The sequence below is a fragment of the Oncorhynchus tshawytscha genome, linkage group LG10 (assembly GCF_018296145.1).
Source record: "Oncorhynchus tshawytscha isolate Ot180627B linkage group LG10, Otsh_v2.0, whole genome shotgun sequence".
In the NCBI taxonomy this organism is placed as follows: Eukaryota; Metazoa; Chordata; class Actinopteri; order Salmoniformes; family Salmonidae; genus Oncorhynchus; species Oncorhynchus tshawytscha.
In genome coordinates, this window is record NC_056438.1 from 70,966,600 (window position 1) to 70,988,334 (window position 21,735).

At 43.6% G+C, this 21,735-nt stretch overlaps 1 protein-coding gene and 1 pseudogene across 1 annotated transcript; one reads left to right on the forward strand and one right to left on the reverse strand.

The window, feature by feature from the left end:
- Positions 1-501: 501 nt before the first annotated feature.
- mbd3a (methyl-CpG binding domain protein 3a) lies at positions 502-16,527 on the reverse strand. Its single transcript, XM_042328975.1, is given in 8 exon segments — positions 502-605; positions 607-649; positions 783-824; positions 826-888; positions 890-944; positions 1,080-1,170; positions 1,459-1,596; positions 15,809-16,527. Coding segments are annotated over 8 exon segments (483 nt in total). The 5' UTR covers positions 15,815-16,527; the 3' UTR covers positions 502-560.
- A 3,557-nt stretch (positions 16,528-20,084) lies between these two features.
- Positions 20,085-21,509, forward strand: LOC121847636 (annotated as a pseudogene).
- The last annotated feature ends 226 nt before the right edge of the window (positions 21,510-21,735 follow it).

The following is a 21,735-nucleotide window of genomic DNA, read 5'->3' on the forward strand; positions in this document are numbered from 1 at the left end:
CAGACAATTATTGAGGGTAAAAATAAGAGAATTGAAACATTGAACTGCAAAGCTTTGTCTAAGGTCTTAATTTCTTCCCCCCTTCCCATCTAAAATCAATTTAAATTGGTTGAAAATACATATGGATTCAATTGTAGTTGGCCGACTTCCAGACAGAAAGACCTATGTGGAGATCCCAGTGGGAGAGAGGATCCTTCATGTTGAACGATGCTAGTCAGATCCTGGTAAATATCCTGTACATGTATGGGTAGAATACAGTGTTCCAGGCAGCCCTCTGTAGTATTCACCAACCCCATAGGAGAGAAATGATCACAAGTAAATCAATAAGTTTGTCTATAGCATGTTACCACTGGTATTGTCACAGAATTATGTTAATGTTTTAATTCTGGACTTTATTCGTTCTCTCCCTACGTAAAGTATTATGAACAAACTCACAGAACACAACATTGTAAAAGACAAAGTAACCTCAAGCTATCTATTTTTACACTGCTCTGCTGTACCTTGGCTATACGCCCTCCTTGTCCTCCTGCTTGGTTTGCGCCTTCTTCAGAGCATCTGCCTTATTGGTGGATTCCTATGTGAACCAACATGTCCGCCATCAGAGTGTTCCTCCAGCCTCCTCACATTGTGGACCAGGTCCTCCTGCTTCCTACAGACACCACATAGTGGGAGAGGGGTTAAGGAGCAATGATTGAGGACAGTCCTCTTGGCAGGGTTAACGACAAGGCCCCACAGTAGCTGGGTGTTGTTGTGCCCTACCACAAGGTTTATGTGTACTCTACCGGACGTCGTCATCGGTAACCATGAAGGCCTTGCAGAGCGGCGTTGAGCCATACCACAGGGTTCTTCTCCACAGCTGTGTTCAGCTGACCAGTGACAGGGTTGGGGCAGGGCGCTGGAGATTGCTGAGAGCAAGGTCTTGTCTGAACACAGAGGCCCAACACCTGGGGACGGGGACATACACAGGGTCAGATAAAACCCAACAATTTTGTGTGTGTTTATGTGTATATATTGAAATTCAAGTATTCGCTGCTGTGTGTACTCAACATGTAGGCCCCTGGGAAGGTCAGTGTACCTACCCTTTAGGCCCCTGGGAAGGTCCATGGTTTTCACCAGCTCTTCTGCAATTTCAAACGCACTCAGACCACTCAGCTTCCTCTCCCAAAACAGCTGAGGACCAACATTGTGTAAAGAACTAGACATTGGACTCTGCGTGCATCACTTAATGTGAATCATAAATTTAAATCGCAGCCACTCAGAGCATCTCAAAATGTTTAGCCACATTACAGGAATGATTTAACAAGCTTTGATTAAGCTTGTTAAATTGAGTGACTCATCCCAATAATAAGCTTTTGAGGGCTAGGCCAGAGTAGAGGACTTCATCTCCCTACCATATGGCAGCAATAACATAACAGTATCATATCACAACCAATAAGAGCCGAGCATCACTGGACTCACCTGTCTTGGTTGGTCGACAGCCTTGTGGGAGTCTGTCTTCACTTTGTTGCTAGGGTGATTGGTCACCTTGGTGACAGGCTGTTTAAAGATAGATGCTGTCTGTCTGACTGGTAAGGTCGTGTTCAGGTCCGGCTTAACCTTCAAAACAGACAGAGAAACAGGTCAGGGATCATTGTTGAAAGGTCAAACAGATTATTTGTGCCGGTTCCTTTGAAGCTTATTCATGAGCATCCTTCCTGCACGGGGTTCAATGGCGTGCACCTAAATGGTGTTGCCCAGGTAACGAGCTAGCTGGGGCTTGCTCAGGAATCTCTTTCCAGGGTCACTAAATGAGGCAGTAAGACAGGACAGCAAAAAAAAAAAACATCAGCATTGAATTGAGGCGATAACCTGAGGGCAGCCCTCCCCTAACCTGGACAATTGTGAGCCTCCTCATGGGTCTCCCGGTCCCATGTGCTGTGAACCACTTCACAAGAGACATTCCAAACTGGAGCTCTCTGTCTGTGATGTGATATATATATATCGAATATACACACTGCTCAAAAAAATAAAGGGAACACTTAAACACAATGTAACTCCAAGTCAATCACACTTCTGTGAAATTAAACTGTCTACTTAGGAAGCAACACTGACAATACATTTCAAATTGAATAGACAACAGGTGGAAATTATAGGCAATTAGCAAGACACCCCCAATAAAGGAGTGGTTCTGCAGGTGATAACCACAGACCACTTCTCAGTTCCTATGCTTCCTGGCTGATGTTTTGGTCACTTTTGAATGCTGGCAGTGCTTTCACTCTAGTGGTAGCATGAGACGGCGTCTACAACCCACACAAGTGGCTCAGGTAGTGCAGCTCATCCAGGATGGCACATCAATGCGAGCTGTGGCAAGAAGGTTTGCTGTGTCTGTCAGCGTAGTGTCCAGAGCATGGAGGCGCTACCAGGAGACAGGCCAGTACATCAGGAGATGTGTAGGAGGCTGTAGGAGGGCAACAACCCAACAGCAGGACCGCTACCTCCGCCTTTGTGCAAGGAGGTGCAGGAGGAGCACTGCCAGAGCCCTGCAAAATGACCTCCAGCAGGCCACAAATGTGCATGTGTCTGCTCAAACGGTCAGAAACAGACTCCATGAGGGTGGTATGAGGACCCGACGTCCACAGGTGGGGGTTGTGCTTACAGCCCAACACCGTGCAGGACGTTTGGCTTTTGACAGAGAACACCAAGACTGGCAAATTTGCCACTGGCGCCCTGTGCTCTTCACTAATGAAAGCAGGTTCACACTGTGCACATGTGACAGTCTGGAGACGCCGTGGAGAACGTTCTGCTGCCTGCAACATCCTCCAGTATGACCGGTTTGGCGGTGGGTCAGTCATGGTGTGGGGTGGCATTTCTTTGGGGGGCCGCACAGCCCTCCATGTGCTCGCCAGAGGTAGCCTGACTGCCATTAGGTACCGAGATGAGATCCTCAGGCCCCTTGTGAGGCCATATGCTGGTGCGGTTGGCCCTGGGTTCCTCCTAATGCAAGACAATGCTAGACCTCATGTGGCTGGAGTGTGTCAGCAGTTCCTGCAAGAGGAAGGCATTGATTCTATGGACTGGTCCGCCCGTTACCCAGACCTGAATCCAATTGAGCACATCTGGGACATCATGTCTCGCTCCATCCACCAACGCCACGTTGCACCACAGCCTGTCCAGGAGTTGGCGGATGCTTTTGTCCAAGTCTGGGAGGAGATCCCTCAGGAGACCATCCACCACCTCATCAGGAGCATGCCCAGGCGTTGTAGGGAGGTCATACAGGCACATGGAGGCCACACACACTACTGAGCCTCATTTTGACTTGTTTTAAGGACATTACATCAAAGTTGGATCCACCTGCAGTGTGGTTTTCCACTTTAATTTTGAGTGTGACTCCAAATCCAGGCCTCCATGGGTTGATAAATTTGATTTCCATTGAATATTTGTGTGATTTTGTTGTCAGCACATTCAACTATGTAAAGAAAAAGTATTTAATCAGAATATTTCATTCAGATCTAGGATGTTTTATTTTAGTGTTCCCTTTATTTTTTGGGAGCTATTTTTTTTTTTTTTACCTCATCTCTCGGGGATTCGATCTAGCAACCTTTCGGTTACTGGCCCAATGCTGTAACCACTAGGTTACCTCCTGCTGCTTGCTTATATATATATAAAACTTTTTTAAATTGGTCATTCTGCCCCTGAACAAGGCAGTTAAACCACTGTTCCTAGGCCGTCATTGTAAATAAGAATTTGTTCTTAACTGACTTGCCGAGTTAAATAAAAAGGTTAAAAAAAATTAATATCAGATGAAATTTCATTTCTCTATCACCAAATTAGCTTGAGATGGTTTTACTGCAACACTGCATACAAGTTGCTTGACAAAGGCGTGTCAAAGAGCTGTCAGTCAAAGCGAGCTCATGAATATAAATAAGCACATGAACCACACAGCCTGTCTTTTAAAACTTACTTGTAGTTAACCATGAGGGAAAAAAAGTACTTCTCAGAAAGACTGTTCAGAAACTTCAATAATTGTTATTGTAGTTCAGGAAACTATTACTGCATATTGAAACATGATACGAGTTGCATAGTTTTATTTTATTTTTAAAGAGCCTTGTATTGTGAGAAAAAAAGGGGCTTCGTGAAACACTCACACTTGACTTTTTCCCTCCCTTACAAGGTCTTACTTCGCTGATAGCTACTGTATTGAGGAGAAATGTACTTACTATGACTGATGTGGTTGTCCCACCTAGCCATCTTATAATGAATGCACTGTAAGTCATCAAATAACTACAATCAAGTAAAAGTTAATTATCAGAGAGCCTCAGCCGGCAAAAAACTCCATCAGTAAACCATGAAAAGTTAGCTAGCGTAGTGTACTAGCTAACCAACAGCACGGTATAACCCTGACAATACTGTATTAGCTAGAAAGTCCACATCATGAGAATCAACACTGATGTAAACATTGATCGTTTTCAAGAGCATCAAATGCGCGATGTATCATGGGTAAATGTGACTAACTAATCTAGAAATAATAGAGTAGTTATGACACATGGTGATTTGTTTGTCAGTTAAACTCACCCAAAAGACTCGTGACCGACACCTACTTGCTAATTAACGTTAGCTGAAACAATTACATGTGTGATCACCTGATACGGGAGGGCTGATGTTAGTTTGTTAAACGATGGCTAGTAAGCGAAAGTTGGCAAATCAATGCCTTTTTTATGCAATCTGAAGGCGGTGGTCTTAATTGTTGTGTTAGTTTTAGCTAGTAAGAGGACGATTTCTTACTTTAGTGGCCAGCTAGCTACCAGGCTACTCCATCGAGTAACAAGAATGCCAGCCAGCCATACATATATACGCTTTCCCTAATGAGATATAAAGCTTATCCTGCAGACTTCGATAACGTCTACCGTCTTTATGGTTCCTACTTGTCCTTCTCAATACTATTTTGAGCAATTCGTTAAACCCACCTTTTTCTCACCATGTTTGTTGCAGGTTATGATTGCTGGATATTTGTCGATTAGGGTATCTGCATAGGATAGAAAAATGAGTCTAGAAATTAATGTTGTGGATCTTCTTTCTGCTCAGCTGTGCTCTCCAACATGGTGTAATTTGCAGACCGCAATTCGGGGCGTTTTTAAAATCAGGACACGCCCATTGGTGCATGTTATCTATCAGTCATTAATTATCAAGAAACTCATTGATTTCAGGAAATGCCCATTAGTGCCTACCATTGGTCAGTTCCTGCACCGTCCCGCGCATAGCTCAATCATAGTTTATTTTGCGCAATGGTGCCAGGCTGTTTATATCAGGGAGATTTCCGGAATTCCGATGTCTCCTTTTAAAATAATGCTTTAGATTTAGAAATTTGACAGTCTGTGGATGGCACATGGTGTAACAATGTTTATCAGAATGAGCATTTAGGATTTTGTACCGCGATGAAACAGCACTAGTACACTTGACATTTACTCTTGTCAAACACCTCAAAATCTTATCGCACGTTAGGAGATACCGACATTCTTCCACTTCCAGCCATTGCGCTAACGCTCGTTAGCATTGCCTTGCGAAAATACCTCTAATTTCCAGTGGTGTAAAAATACTTCGAAGTGCAACTTAAGTATTTTTGGGGGGGTATCTGTACTTTACCATTTTTATTTTGACAACTTTTACTTCTCTACATCCCTAAATAAAAGTATGTACGTTTTACTCCATACACTTTCTTTGACACCCAAAAGTATTCCTTACATTTTGAATGCTTAGCTGGACAGTAAATTGGTCTAATTCACACACTTATCAAGAGAACATCCCCGGTCATTCCTACTGCCTCTGATCTGGTGGTCTCACTAAACACATGCTTCGTTTGTAAATTATTGTTTGAGTGTTGGTGTGCCTCTGGCTCTCGGTAAAAAAAAAATGGTGCCCTATGGTTTGCTGAATATAAGGAGTTTTAAATTATTTATACTTCTACCCTTGATACTTAAGTATATATGAGCAATTACATGTAATTCTGATAATTATATTTAAAACCAAATACTTTTGGACTTTTACTCATGCAGTATTGCACAGGGCAACTTTTAAGTCATTTTCTATTAAGGCATCTTTACTTTTACTCAAGTATGAAAATTGGGTACTTTTTCCACCACTGCTAATTTCATTCATACTGGACACAGACATAACAGCGGTATTCATGAGATCATCCGACTCTGGGGAAGGAGATAAAGTGCCTCATTGACAAAATCCCAAAGTATCTCTTTAGCAGTAATAAAGTTTATTGAATGACTGTTCAAAGTTGAAAACATTACCACAGTCTAACACTGACAACTACAATTAGACTTTGAATGTGTGTGAATTTCTGGCAAAGTGAGAGATTATAACTCTGGTGTATTCAGCTATCCTCAGATAGAAACCTCACCATCTTAAAACATGATCTCTACAAGTGATCTAGTGGTAAACTCTGATCGCTGTCTCTTAATTTTTCATCAAAAGGTGTGTAAACTGCATTTACCCTCCACTATACCACTGATCACTACAGTATAAATGCAACATATAAAGTGTTGCTCCCATGTTTCATGAGCTGAAATAAAAAGATACCAGAAATGTTCCATACTCAAAAAAACATCCTCTAAAATGTGTTAACATCCCTGTTAGTGAGCATTTCTCCTTTGCCAAGATTATCCATCCACATGGACAGGTGTTGCATATCAAGAAGCTGATTAAACAGCATGATCATTACACAGTTGCACCGTGTGCTGGGGACAATAAAAGGCCATTCTAAAATATGCAGTTCTGTCACACAATGCCACAAATGTCTCAAGTTTTGATTGAGTGTGAAATTGGAATGCGGACTGCAGGAATGAACACCAGAGTTGTTACCAGAGCATTGTACATTAATTTCTCTACGTCGTTTTAGAGAATTTGGCAGTAAGTCCAACCAGCCTCACAACCGCAGACCACGTGTATGGTATTGTGTGGGTGAGCGTTTTGCTGATGCCAATGCTGTGAACAGAGTGCCCCATGGTGGCAGTGGGGTTATGGCAGGCATAAGCTATGGACAACTAACACAATTGCATTTTATCGATGGCAATTTGAATGCACAGAAATACCGTGACGAGATCCTGAGGATTAATGTGAGGCCCATTTTTTTTTTTTAAGATATCTGTGACTAAGATGCTTATCTCTATTACCAAGTCATGTGAAATCCGTAGATTAGGGGGCACACACACAACCTTGACTAGTTCAAAAGTTTGGGGTCACTTAGAAATGTCCTTGTTTTTGAAAGAAAAGCACATTTTCTGTCCAATTAAAATAACATCAAATTGATCAGAAATACAGTGTAGACATTGCTAATATTGTAAATGACTATTGTAGCTGGAAACGGCAGATTTATGGAATATCTACAGAGGCCCATTATTAGCAACCATCACTCCTGTGTTCCAATAGCATGTTGTGTTCGCTAATCCAAGTTTATAATTTTAAAAAGCTAATTGATCATTAGAAAACCCTTTTGCAATTATGTTAGCACAGCTGAAAACTGTTGTTCTGATTAAAGAAGCAATAAAACGGGCTTTCTTTAGATTAGTTGAGTATCTGGAGCATCAAATCAAATTTTATTTGTCAAATACAGAGAGTTAGCAGATGTTAACGCGAATATAGCGAACTGCTTGTGCTTCTAGTTCCAACAGTGCAGTAATATCTAACAATCCCCAACAACTTCCTAATACACACAAATCTAAAGGGGTGAAAGAGAACATGTACGTAAGTATATGGATGAGCGATGGCCGAGCTGCATAGGCAAGGTGCAATAGATTGTATAAAATACAGTATATACATGTGATGAGTAATGTAAGATATGTAAACATTATTAAAGAGGCATCACTTAGAGTTGCATTGTATAAAGTGACTAGTGATCCATTTATTGATTGGGTCTTAATGTAGGTAGCAGCCTCAGCCTCCAGAGGTTGAAGAGGCTCTGTTGCGCCTTCTTCACCACACCGTCTGTGTGGGTGGCCCAATTCAGTCTGTGATGTGTACGCACAGGAACTTAAAACTTCCCACCTTCTCCACTGCTGCCCTTCTGATGTGGATAGGGGGGTGCTCCCTCTGCTGTTTCCTGAAGTCCATGATCATCACCTTTGTTTAGTTGACGTTGAGCGACTACTCTCTGTAGGCTTGATAATTGAGTTGGAGGTGTGCATGGCCACGCAGTCGTGGGTGAACAGGGAGTACAGGAGGGGGCTGAGAACACACCCTTGTGGGGCCCCAGTGTTGAGGGTCAGCGAAGTGGAGATGTTGTTTCCTAATTTCACCACCTGGGGGCGGCCTGTCAGAAAGTCCAGGACCAAATTGCACTGGGCAGGGTTGAGACCCAGGGCCTCCAGCTTGATGATGAGCTTGGAGGGTACAATGGTGTTGAATTCTTAGCTGTCATCAATGAACAGCATTCTTACATAGGTATTCTTCTTGTCCAGATGGGATAGGGCAGTGTGATGGCGATTGCGTCGTCTGTGGACCGAATGGGGCGGTATACAAACTGAAGTGGGTCTAGGGTGGCCGGTAAGGTGGAGGTGATTTGATCCTTGACTAGTCTCTCAAAGCACTTCATGATGACAGAAGTGAGTGCTACAGGGCAGTAGCCATTTAACTTTGCCTTCTTGGGCACAGGAACAAATGGTAGCCATCTTGAAGCATGTGGGGACAGCAGACTGGGATAGGGAGCGATTGAATGTCCGTAAACACACCAGCCAGCTGGTCTGCGCATGCTCTGAGGACACGGCTAGGGATGCAGTCTGGGCCAGCAGCCCTGCAAGGGTTAACACGTTTAAATGTTTTACTCACGTCAGCCACGGAGAAGGAGAGGGGGGGGGTCCTTGTTAGTGGGCGCGACGGTGGCACTGTATTATCCTCAAAGGGGGCAAAGGTGTTTAGTTTGTCTGGAAGCATGACGTCGGTGTCCATGAAGTGGCTGGTTTTATTTTCGTAGTCCGTGATTTCCTGTAAACCCTGCCACATATGTCTCATGTCTGAGCCGTTGAAGTGAGACTCCACCTTGTCCCTATACTGGAAATTCGCTTGTTTGATTGCCTTGCGGAGGGAATAACTAAGCTGTTTATATTGTCATATTCCCAGACCTCTTTCCATGGTTAAATGCGGTGAATTGTGCTTTCAGTTTTGTGCTAATGCCGCTATCCATCAACGTTTTCTGGTTAGGATAGGTTAATAATCACAGGGGTTACAACACCTCCAATGCATTTCTTTACAAACGCACTCACCGAGTCAGCGTATAGGTCGATGTTGTTCTCTGAAGCTGACCGGAACATATTCCAGTCCGCGTGATTAAAACAATCTTGAAGCGTGGCTTCCGATTGGTCGGACCAGCGTTGAATAGTTCTCATCCCTGGTACATCCTGTTTGAGTTTGTCTATAAGACAAGAGCAAGATAGGAGCAAGGTAGGAGCAAGATGGCATCGTGGTCGGATTTGCCGAAGGGAGGGCTTTGTATGCATTGCGGAAGTTAGAGTAGCAGTGGTCGGGAGTATTGCCAATGCGCTTAGCGCAATCAATATGCTGGTAGAATTTAGGTAGCCTTGTTCTCAAATTTACTTTGTTAAAATCCCCAGCTACAATAAATGCAGCCTCAGGATATATGGTTCCCAGTTTGCATATAGTCCAGTGAAGTTCCTTGTTTGCCGTCTTGGTGTCTGCTTGAGGGGGAATGTACACAGCTGTGACTATAACTGACGAGAATTCTCTTGGTAGATAAAATAATCAGCATTTGATTGTCAGGAATTCTAGGTTGGGTGAGAAGAAGGACTTGAGTTCCTGTATGTTGTTATGATTACACCATGAGTCGTTAATCATAAAAGCATACACCCCCGCCCTTCCTCTTCCCAGAAAAGGTGTTCATCTCAGTTGCTGCGATTCATGGAGAAGCCCAGTGGCTGAATCAATTATGACAACATATCCCGAAAGAGCCATGTTTCTGTGAAACAGAATGTTACAATCTCTGTCTCTCCGGAAGGTAACCCTTGCTCGAATTTCGTCTACCTTATTGTCAAGAGACTGGACATGGGCTTGTTGTATACTCAGGAGCGGTGGGCGACGTGCACGTCTACGGAGCCTGACCAGGTGGCCGCTTCGTCTGAATCTTCTGCGGCGCCGTTGTTTTGGGTCGACTGCTGGAATTAGATCCAATGTTCTGGGTGGTGGTCCGAACAAGAGGACCCGCTTCGGGAAATTCGTATTCCTGGTCATAATGTTTTTAAGTTGACGTTGCTCTTATATCCAATAGTTCTTCCCGGCTGTATGTAATAAGACTTAAGATTTCCTGGGGTAATATAAAAAAATGATACATAAAACAACAATACAGCATTGTTTCCTAAGAACTCGAAGCAGTTGTGGGTTCGATTAGGCTCAAAATGTCCAGAAACAAAGACTTTCTTCTGAAACTCGTCAGTCTATTCTTGTTCTGAGAAATGTTAGGCTATTCCATGCGAGATATTGCCAAGAAACTGAAGATCTCGTACAACGCTGTGTCCTTCTCCCTTCACAGAACAGCGCAAACTGACTCTAACCAGAATAGAAAGAGAAGTGAGGCCCCGGTGCACAACTGAGCAAGAGGACAAGTACATTAGTGTGTCTAGTTTGAGAAACAGACGCCTCAAGTCTTTAACTGGCAGTTAAATAGTACCTGCAAAACACCAGTCTCAACATCAACAGTGAAGAGGCGACTCCGGGATGCTGGCCTTCTAGGCAGAATTCCTCTGTCCAATGTCTGTGTTCTTTTGCCCATCTTAATCTTTTTGCTTTATTGGCCAGTCTGGTGGTTGCTGATAATGGGCCTCTGTACGCCTATGTAGATATTGGATCCCCCCCAAAAAAGACATTTCCAGCTACAATAGTCATTTACAACATTAACAATGTCTACATTGTATTTCTGATCAATTTGATGTTATTTTAAAAATGGACAAAAATGTGTTTCTCTCAAACAAGGACATTTCGAAGTGAAGTAGCAGTCAAGTTTGGGCACACCTACTCATTCAAGGGTTTTTCTTTATTTTGACTATTTTCTACATTGTAGAATAATAGTGAAGACAAACTATGAAATAACACATATGGAATCATGTAGTAAAAAAAAGTTTCAAAAAGTGTTAAACAAATATATTTGAGATTCTTCAAAGTAGCCAATTTTGGCCTTGATGACAGCTTTGCACACTCTTGGCATTCTCTCAGCCAGCTTCATGAGTTAGTCACCTGAAATGCATTTCAAGTTAATTTGTGGAATTTCTTTTCTTCTTAATGCATTTGAGCCAATCAGTTGTGTTGTGACAAGGTAAGGGTGGTATACAGATGATAACCCTATTGGGAAAAATACCAAGTCCATATTATGGCAAGAACAGCTCAAATAAGCGAAGAGAAATGACAGTCCATCATTACTTTAAGACATGTCAGTCAATCCGTAAAATTTCAAGAACTGAAAGTTTCTTCAAGTGCAGTCGCAAAAACCATCAGGCGCTATGATGAAACTGGCACTCATGAGGACCGCCACAGGAAAGGAAGACCCAGAGTTACCTCTGCTGCAGAGGATATGTTTATTAGAGTTAACTGCACTTCAGAAATTGCAGACAAAATAAATGTTTCAGAGTTCAAGTAACAGACATCACAACATCAACTGTTCAGCAGACTGCATGAATCAGGCCTTCATGGTTGAATTGCTACAGAGAAACCACTACTAAATGAAACCAATAAGAAGAGACTTGCTTGGGCCAAGAAACACGAGCAATGGACATTAGACCGGTGGAAATCTGTCCTTTGCGCTGATGACTCCAAATTAGATTTTTGGTTCCAACTGCTGTGTCTTTATGCAGAGTAGGTGAATGGATTATCTCCGCATATGTGGTTCCCACCGTGAAGCATGGAGGAGGTGTGATGGTGTTTTGCTGGTGATACAGTCAGTGATTTAATTAGAATTCAAGGCACACTTAACCAACATGGCTACCACAGCATTCGGCAGTGATACGCCATTCCATCTGGTTTGCTCTTAGTGGGACTATCATATGTTTTTCAACAGGACAATGACCCAAAACACACCTTCAGGCTGTGTAAGGGCTATTTGACCAAGAATGAGTGTGATGGAGTGCTGCATCGGATGACCTGGCCTCCAAAATCACCTACCCTCAACCCAATTGAGATGGTTTGGGATGAGTTGGACCGCAGAGTGAAGGAAAAGCAGCCAATAAGTGCTCAGCATATGTGGGAACTCCTTTAAGACTGTTGGAAAAGCATTCATCATGAAGCTGGTTGAGAGAATGCAAGAGTTTGCAAAGCTGTCATCAAGGCAAAGGGTGCCTACTTTGAAGAATCTCAAATATATTTTGATTTGTTTAACACTTTAGTTACTACATGGTTCCATATGTGTTATTTCATAGTTTTGATGTCTTCACTATTATTCTACAATGTAGAAAGAAAAAACCTTGAATGACTCGGTGTCCCCAAACTTTTGACTGGTACTGTATTTCCAAAAACTAGTCATATGCACTAGTTATGAATAGATGATACTGAGATTCAAGGTGACGCAGGAAAACGCACTCACCTACCTGGCATGGAACATTATTATCTCTCATGCAGACTTCTCCAGTGTCATCAGAAGCTAACAAATTCAATAATAATACATGTTATTTGAAGTCTCAGCCAAATATATTGCTTCAGTCCAATCACATCAAACTGTATTATAATCTCTGTTTTTAAGTTGACAGACACTTCAGTTTCATAGTACTTGGATCAGTATCCTCTCTTCACGGAAAGAGGGAGGGAGTCAGAGTAGAAGAGAAGGAGAGGAAGAGACTATTGTCGTTCCCTTTTCTTATGACGACGTTATGACTTGCAGCCTGGTGTCTCTTAAGTTTGTCTAGTCCAAGTGTAACGAGTGCTACTGTAGGGGATTCGATCTAGCAACCTTTCGGTTACTGGCCTAGGCCACCTGACGCCCAAAGGTCTTGATGAGAGGTTGATTTGTTAAATCAGGTGCATAAGTGCTGGACTGGAACAAAAGTCTGTCCAATGCAACTCACCTCCCATTCATAGACAGATCCCTCCGTATGAGGAGAAAACATACCAACTGACATAAAACAACATATTATTCGCTGTATTGTGAATAAATACCAGTGACATCACAGGGTCAGAGGTAATGAACTGGTTTGGAATGCTGCTACAAACTGATTTACAGGGTGACAATCTCCTATTGTGTGTTTAGAGAACTAATGAGAAAAGGAGTAGACTTTCACCCAAGGGTTGGTGTCTCACAGGAACAGAGGGGATGTGTAGCTGATAGTCCAGGGGTGTGTGTGTGTGTGTGTTGAGCTGATAGTTTTTAGTTTGACCCATGGGTGGTCCCGTGAACCTCCATGGGCATCTCGTTTGGCGAAGATGTGGTTGCAGAGCTCATCCAATGGCTCAAACTGGGCCACACCCTTGATCACCTTCCTGATCTCTTCATCTATCTCCTGTAAGGAGGGAGGAAGGAAAGTACTTGGGCCACCTGTGTGTGTACCTTGATCTCCTCCACAGAAGCCATGTTGGACAGCATGCATTCTTTCAGCATAGTGATGGGGTCACTCATACAGCACACTTCCTGGATCTCCTCACAGGTACAATAGCTACAGGATGTTACATCACACACAGGAAGAGGTGTTAAACCTGATTTGCAGGGTTCAGCTCTAGCCCCTGATCAATATATATATTTAAAAAAATATTTTAAAAAAGAGAGAGAGAGAGACCTGGAAAGGAAGCAGTGCTGAGTATTGAGATGCATCCTAAACCAACACTGCACTGAGGAGTGTCTAGACAGGCTAAAACAGGGAGTGAGGGAGAGTGGCAACAAGGAGCTGGGTAAGGCTAAAACAGAACAGAGTAAGGGTGGAGAGGGACCGGGAATCAGGTGATGGTCACAGGGTCAGAGAACACCTCTCACCTGACCCTAGGGGTCGCTCATGCTCTGTCCATGGTAATGTTAGGTCTCCAGCTCCATGACAATAGGACCCTGCCAGAGAGGTTTCCAAACCAAGAGACTCATCAAGACAGCCAACACTGCTATATCACTGCTGAATCGCCAGATCAGGGATTTCTACTGGAGCAGCAGTTTCTCAGCATCTTCCTACATCTATGCTCTCTGGCCCTGCAGCACACCAGGAGTGATTAAACAGGGAACAGTTGAAGCTCTGTACTGGAGTCTCTTCCATAGAGTATGTCTACGCTGGTCACATAGCCTCCCCGTCATGGAAGAGACACTGGTGTGATACTAGAAGCTATTCATCACTGTCATGGAAGAGACTGGTGTGATACTAGAAGCTATTCATCACTGTCATGGAAGAGACACTGGTGTGATACTAGAAGCTGATCATCACTGTCAGAGAAGAGACTGGTGTGATACTAGAAGCTGATCATCACTGTCAGGGAAGAGACTGGTGTGATACTAGAAGCTGATCATCACTGTCAGGGAAGAGACTGGTGTGATGCTAGAAGCTATTCATCACTGTCATGGAAGAGACTGGTGTGATACTAGAAGCTGATCATCACTCTGTCAGGGAAGAGACTGGTGTGATACTAGAAGCTATTCATCACTATCATGGAAGAGACTGGTGTGATACTAGAAGCTGATCATCACTCTGTCAGGGAAGAGACTGGTGTGATACTAGAAGCTATTCATCACTGTCATGGAAGAGACTGGTGTGATACTAGAAGTGTGATGTGATACCATGTTATGAGGCTATACAGTGTTTGTTTACAAAGAATAAAGTACACCCCCGCCCTATAGGTGGGGTCCTGATGGGGGGTAAGACAGTCGACAAGCTAATGAAGCATTTCTAAGATACATTCTTCAAAGGGGCAATTAGCAGTTGATACATCCATTTAACTTAATGATATGTACCTATTGAGTCTTGAAGAATGTACCTTATGACTCATGAGCTTAGTTCAACTGTCCTTCCCCATTAGAACACAAAATAGAAGCTTGTTTTACTCCAATGTTTGCAAACAAAGTACATGCAAACAATCACTGTGGTTAAAACGATATAAAGTTGATATCATGGATGGTCAGATTTGGCTTCCATAGCTCTGTCTATGATTTTGAGAGCGGGTATATTTCTCCAGCCCCATCCCCAGGCTTTTTACCTAAACAGGGGTGGGGAGCTCGTTTTGTTATTGCTTCTGCTGCTGATTGCAGCTTTAGGAATCAATGTATACATACAATCATTTTACAGTTTGGCCCTTTAAATAAACACAGTAACAGCTACACATCATCAAATTATATAAAGTGATCACATACTTCGCCACTGTTTTATTGTGACTCTGTAAATGAGTCAACAATAGTTGGATAGTCTGCAGACTATTTCTTAACACAAAAGTTGCAGCTTCAGGATCTGTGTCGACTTCACTGTAAAATAACATGCTGCTGAGTGAGGTATGTAAACAGGATCACGATACTATATATCAAATCACTGTCAGAATTATGCATACAACGAATGCCTTAAATATTCCATAAATTTTACTTGTAGCGAATACAAAAAAATTCGGCACAACACGCTGATAAGTGTACAACATCCAATCAGCTACAGTTGAAACCTGTTTAGAAGTTCTAGCATACATCAGCCGACTGACTGGAGGTGGCAAACAACTACTACAGCCTCGTGGCGTCTGTTATGCTAGCTTCAAAGCTTGTGTCTTGTAGCTATCCGATCATGTCGCCTTTACAATACATAACTGGATAGGTAAACAGTCTAATTGAACACGTTGAGAAGTAACAAAGATATAATAGTAGAGGTTGCTATGTGGAAGAACTTACCGACATTGTCTAAATCCAGCCCGCAGCTTTCTTTGTTAAAGAAACAGCCACCGCCCAATGGTGATCGTCAATTATACTTCTTCGATTAGGTTTAACTGCGGTTGGCATCCAATAAATGTTGCATTACCACCACCTATTAGACTGGAGTATAACTCCCTTATGAATACCCTACCTTCTAACACTACACTACAAAAACAACACCACCATACTCCACTATTTAAATCTATTTAGTCGTACTTTATGTCAACAACCTGAAAGGATGGGACACCACCACTTAACCCTGCAACTCTTCTGATGTTAAGTCTCGCACACCCAAATACCTCTCTGCAGCTGCCACCACAACCCCTAATTCCTGCGACTCACGTTCCATCCCTGCAGTACAGTTGATAACCATTGCTATAAATGCTAAAAATATTCCCCTTCAGTTGGTCAACTTTTACATTTACTGCTACCCGATTAATCACACTTTCAATTGCGCCCTTTTCGTGAGCGCAAAACAATTCACAATCCTTGCCCCCCATTCGTTTAAAACGCGGAGCGCCTTCTCCATCAGACAAACAGAAACAAACAACTATCACATGACCACTTCTGGTTACCCTCACCAATTCCACAGCAACCAACTCCGTTTTCACCCACCCTGAAACCACAAATGATCAGCCAAAAGGCAAGGGTCCACTTTTTCCAAAAACTTCACTTCTACTGTCACAGACTCACTCATCTGTCCTCTTTCTCCGTGTGCATCAATGGGTATTACTTGATATCAAGAAACGCCCATACCAGAAAACGCCCAGAATTGCGGTCTGCAATTACACCCTTCTCGTCCTTCCCGCTTTCTAGCTAGCCTATGGCAGAGAGGAAGAGAGGCTCAACTCGGTTTAAAATCTGCCTTCATCCAGCAGGTGGTGTATTTTCGTTGTTTCGCACACTAAGCAAAACGTTTTTGTATGGAGGTCAATGAGTGTCGAATTTGGTCAACAGAAAATAAAGCCTTATTTGTTACGTGAGGTTTTATCGAATAAAAGTGTCGTGATGCTTAAGTTGTTACGAGTGTACTGATATAAGTAGGACACGTGACATCCGGGGAACTTTGAGAAAAAAACACTTTCTATCGCAGTAGTGAAAAAAATTACCCAAGTGTCATACACTCAGACATAATTGACAAACAAAGCAAGTGTTTAGTGAGTCCGCCAGATCAGAGGCAGCAGGGATGACCAGAGTTGTTGTAAATGAGTGAATTAGATGGCAGCATTCGCGCGAAACACCGCAATTTAACCATGGCAAAGCGACTGGTAATATGGCAGAATATAAACAGTGTAGTTATTCACTCCGCAAGACATCAAACAAACGGCAGTATAGAGATAAAGTGGAGTCGCAATTCAATGGCACAGACACGAGACGTATAGGCAGGGACTACAGACAATCACAGACTACAAAAGGAAAACCAGCCACGTGTTCCGATGTTCCGAGACCGAAGTCTTGCTTCAGGACGGGCTAAACACATTATTCTTACACTTTCACTACTGCCTCATGCCATGAATATGCTTAGCCATATGCAGTGCCACCGACGCGGCCCGCTAGCAACAACTGTGGGCCCTCCTTCTCCGTGGCCGAAGTCAGTAAAACATTTAAACGTGTTAACCCTAGCAAGGCTGCCGGCCCACACGGTATTCCTAGCCACGCCCTCAGAGCATGCGCAGACCAGCTGGCTGGTGTTTAGAGCATATTCAATCGCTCCCTATCCCAGTCTGCTGTCCCCACATGCTTCAAGATGGCCACCATGGTTCCTGTACCCATGAAGGCAAAGGTAACTTAACGACTAGTGTAACAGTATAACTTTAGACCATCCCTGGGCCCGAACCAGGGACCCTCTGCACACATCAACAACAGTCACCCACGAAGCATCGTTACCCATCGCTCCACAAAAGCAGAGCAAGGGGAACTAGTCAAGGAACATATCCCCTCTACCTTACCTGCCACACTAGACCCACTTCAATTTGCTTACTGCCCTATCCCATCTGGACAAGAGGAATACCTATGTAAAAATGCTGTTTATTTACTGTAGCTCAGCATTCAACACCATAGTACCCTCCAAGCTCATCATTAAGCTCGAGGCCCTGGGTCTGAACCCCACCCTGTGCAACTGGGTCCTGGACTTGCTGACGGGTCACCCCCAGGTGGTGAAGGTAAGAAACATAACCTCCACTACGCTGATCCTCAACACTGGGGCCCCACAAGGGTGCGTTCTCAGCCCCCTCCTGTACTCCCTGTTCACCCATGACTGTGTGGCCATGCACACCTCCAACTTAATCATCAAGTTTCCAGACGACACAACAGTAGTTGACTTGATTACCAACAATGACGAGACAGCCTACAGGGAGGTGTTGAGGGCTCTGGGAGTGTGGTGCCTGGAAAACAACCTCTCACACAATGTCAACAAAACAGAGATGATCGTGGACTTCAGGGGCCTGTTGCACAAAAGTAGAATTAAGACATCCGGGATAAATGACTCAGCTGAGCTCAATGAAGCCAAAACATGTGCGTCCAGGCTTAATTGGTTGCACAAAGACCAAGCCAGGATGAGCAGACACGGATTCATTAAGCCAGGTGAAACCAATCCTGGATAGGTGCGCGCTCACGGCTCACTCAAATAGACCCCGCCACAGATCACAGATTAACTGATTTACCATGGCAACTAGAGCCGCGTACTTTTCCCCGTCGGAAGCACAAATCCTCATGGAGGCATACGAGGAGGTAAAAGATATAATTAAGAAGAAAGGCAACACCGCCACAGTGATAAAGCAAAGAGAAAAAGCGTGGCAAAGTATTGCAGACCGCCTGAATGCGTAAGTAGTGCACAATTACACACTCACCGCTCCGCTGAAACATCACAATTACAATTCAAATATTTAATTCACATCTCCAAAAATGCAGTTGTACTGTAATTATGAAACGGTTACATTTTTTTATTGAAATGCACTGCAGATATGAGTGAAATTGTGTAAAGTAACTCCATCACACTGTATAAAGCTATGATAAATGTTTTGATATTTTTACTGAAAACAAGACAAAAATACCAAGTAATTTTTTGCAGTGTGACTCCATTAAATGTGTGTGTGTGTGTGTGTGTGTGTGTGTGTGTGTGTGTGTGTGTGTGTGTGTGTGTGTGTAGATTAAACATGAACGGGCCAAAACGGACATGGCAGCAGGTCAAAATCAAATACAAGAACATTCTGCAGAATGGTATGGTCCCTGACTAATATTTAACAAAGCACAAGCATATATTGTACCCAGAAGGTGCCTGCTCACACATTGTCTGTACTGTTTTAGCAGTGAAAAAGAATACCCACAGACAAGGCACGGGTGGTGGGTCACCAAAGGCTGACCTTACCCCAGCAGAGGACATGGCCTTGGAGCTAAATAAAGGCAGGCCCGTCTTAGAGGGGATCCCTGGGGGAAAGAGACGAGCATAGGTTCCTCCCAAGATGCCACCCGCTTCATTCAAGGTATGTCCTTCCATCTCTACATGGGATACAACCACATTCATATTGAATCAATTTGGACTGTCTGACTTTGGTTTACCTATTGCCTTGCAGTGTCTGGCAGCACTGTGTTCCTGTTAGAGCCACCAGCACAAGCACCAGACGATGCTGATCCAGTGAGTACTCCATCAAAGGCATACTGTAGGCCTGGCATGTCTTGTCTACTAGCTTCAATATGAATCCGATTAAATGTGATAGGGTGAAGGCCCCAGTGCAGCAGCAACAGCACATGATGGAGACGATGATGAGGAGGAGACCATCTCTCTGGATTCCAGAAGGCATGAGGTATCATGTTAAGACTGTGAAAGTACTATTTACTCTACAATGGTGAGGAGTCCTCATCAAAATCAAAAAATCTAATTTCTTTTACAGGACCCAGATGCTATACAGTGGGAAAACCAGCCTGGCAACATAGTGCGTATTAATAAAAGGACACCACATCCTGCCAAATTCCAGCTGCGCTAATTGTATTGTGTTCACAGAGCTCACAAGCTATCAGAAAGTTGTATGGCAACCACCTCCGGCGCCAAATAGAACTGGCAGACATAGACATTCAGTACAAGAAGAAAAAGATGGAAAATCTTGCACTGGAGTTCAAAATAAAAAGAGGACAATTAGGAAACTGGACCTTGAAATAAAAAAACTTGAGAGGGAGGTGAGATATGCCTTCAATGTACACTGTATGCTAACTGTAACACAAATGTATTAATCATTATTTTTCTTTCCTCCCCCAGCTCCAAGAAGATGACACAGCTCAAAATAAAAATTAGGTATATTCTCGTAAAGTCAAGTGAGCCATGACATATGAGCTCTTATTGTGAGCACACAGGACGGTGGCATCTTTCTAAGGTTTTTTTATTTTCCCAGCAATCAGTACAACCAAGTCATCGTTATAAGGCATCGCCCTCTTTTGCCCACCCCCCAGCCCCAGGTGTGGCCACTAGCCTATATGAAGGCCCAAAATTGTGTGTTCCTTTCTGCTCTGACAATGGCATGCCCATTCGTGCGAGATGTGGTGGATGAAGAAGCACTTGTGCTGAGGAGAGCCTTCAGGCGAGAAAGGGTCTTCAGGGACCGGTTGGACCCACTGGCCTTCCCTGATGACCATCTATATGAAAGATACAGGTTTTCTGCAGATGGCATCAGGTATCTATGCAGACTACTGGGTCCCAGGATTAAGCACCGCACTGCACGGAGCCATGCACTGAGTGTGGAGCAAATGGTTTGTGTGGCCTTGCGCTTTTTTGCTAGTGGAGCCTTCCTGTACTCAGTGGGGGATGCAGAACAGCTGAACAAGGCCACAATTTGCCGCACAATAAGGAGTGTGTGTCTGGCTATCAAAGCATTAGCAGATGTCTTCATCTCCTTCCCTGGCCACAGAAGACTCTGTGACATCAAAGAGGAGTTCTATAGGATTGCAGGTAAGTGGATCTACAAATTACAGGACAACTGTTAACACATAGTAGGATACTCATTACTTTGTGTGACAGGTTTCCCCAATGTCATTGGTGCAGTGGACTGCACACACATGGATAAAAGCCCCTCAGGTGCCCATGAGGCCGATTTTGTGAATAGGAAATCCTTTCACAGCATTAATGTTCAGGTGAACATAACTTTTTGATATTGTCCATTGACGAACACTCTGCATTGCCAGTGATGTGCATTGATTGGTGTAATATTCCTCATCTTATGATTTCAGATGGTCTGCAATGCTGACTGTGTGATCAGCAATGTTGTGGCAAAATGGCCTGGCTCAGTCCATGACTCCAGAATCTTTCGGGCCTCTGAAATCTATCAGTGCCTATCACAAGGTAAGCCACACAACCCCTATTTATAACCATCATGGCTGTGTCAAGAATATCACTGTGTTTATGAGGTAGTAATGATGAGATTTTGTGTTGACAGGTGAATTCTCTGGTGTGTTGCTGGGAGACAGGGGGTATGGCTGCCAGCCTTTTCTCCTGACACCTTTCACAGACTCCCAGGAAGCACAGCAGGCCTACAACCATGCCCATGCCAGGACCAGGGCCAGAGTTTAAATGACCTTTGGCCTCCTGAAGGCACGCTTTCACTGCCTTCACAAATTAAGGGTCAGCCCTGTTAGGGCATGTGATATTACTGTGGCTTGTGCTGTCCTCCACAATGTGGCCTGCCTGAGGAAGGAGAGGGCCCCCAGAGTGCCACCAGCCATGGACTGGGACAATCCGGCAATCTTCCCTGATGACGACAGTGGTCGGCTGCTGAGGGACCAATATGTGTTGAATTATTTTAGTTAGTATGTGTGCTTTCAATTTTGGTTAAATATGTCCTGCGGTGGCAGAGGAATTTGGGTTTTTTTGGGTTCGTTTTTTGACGAATTTGGCCTCTTATGATGTTTGTGCGGTATAC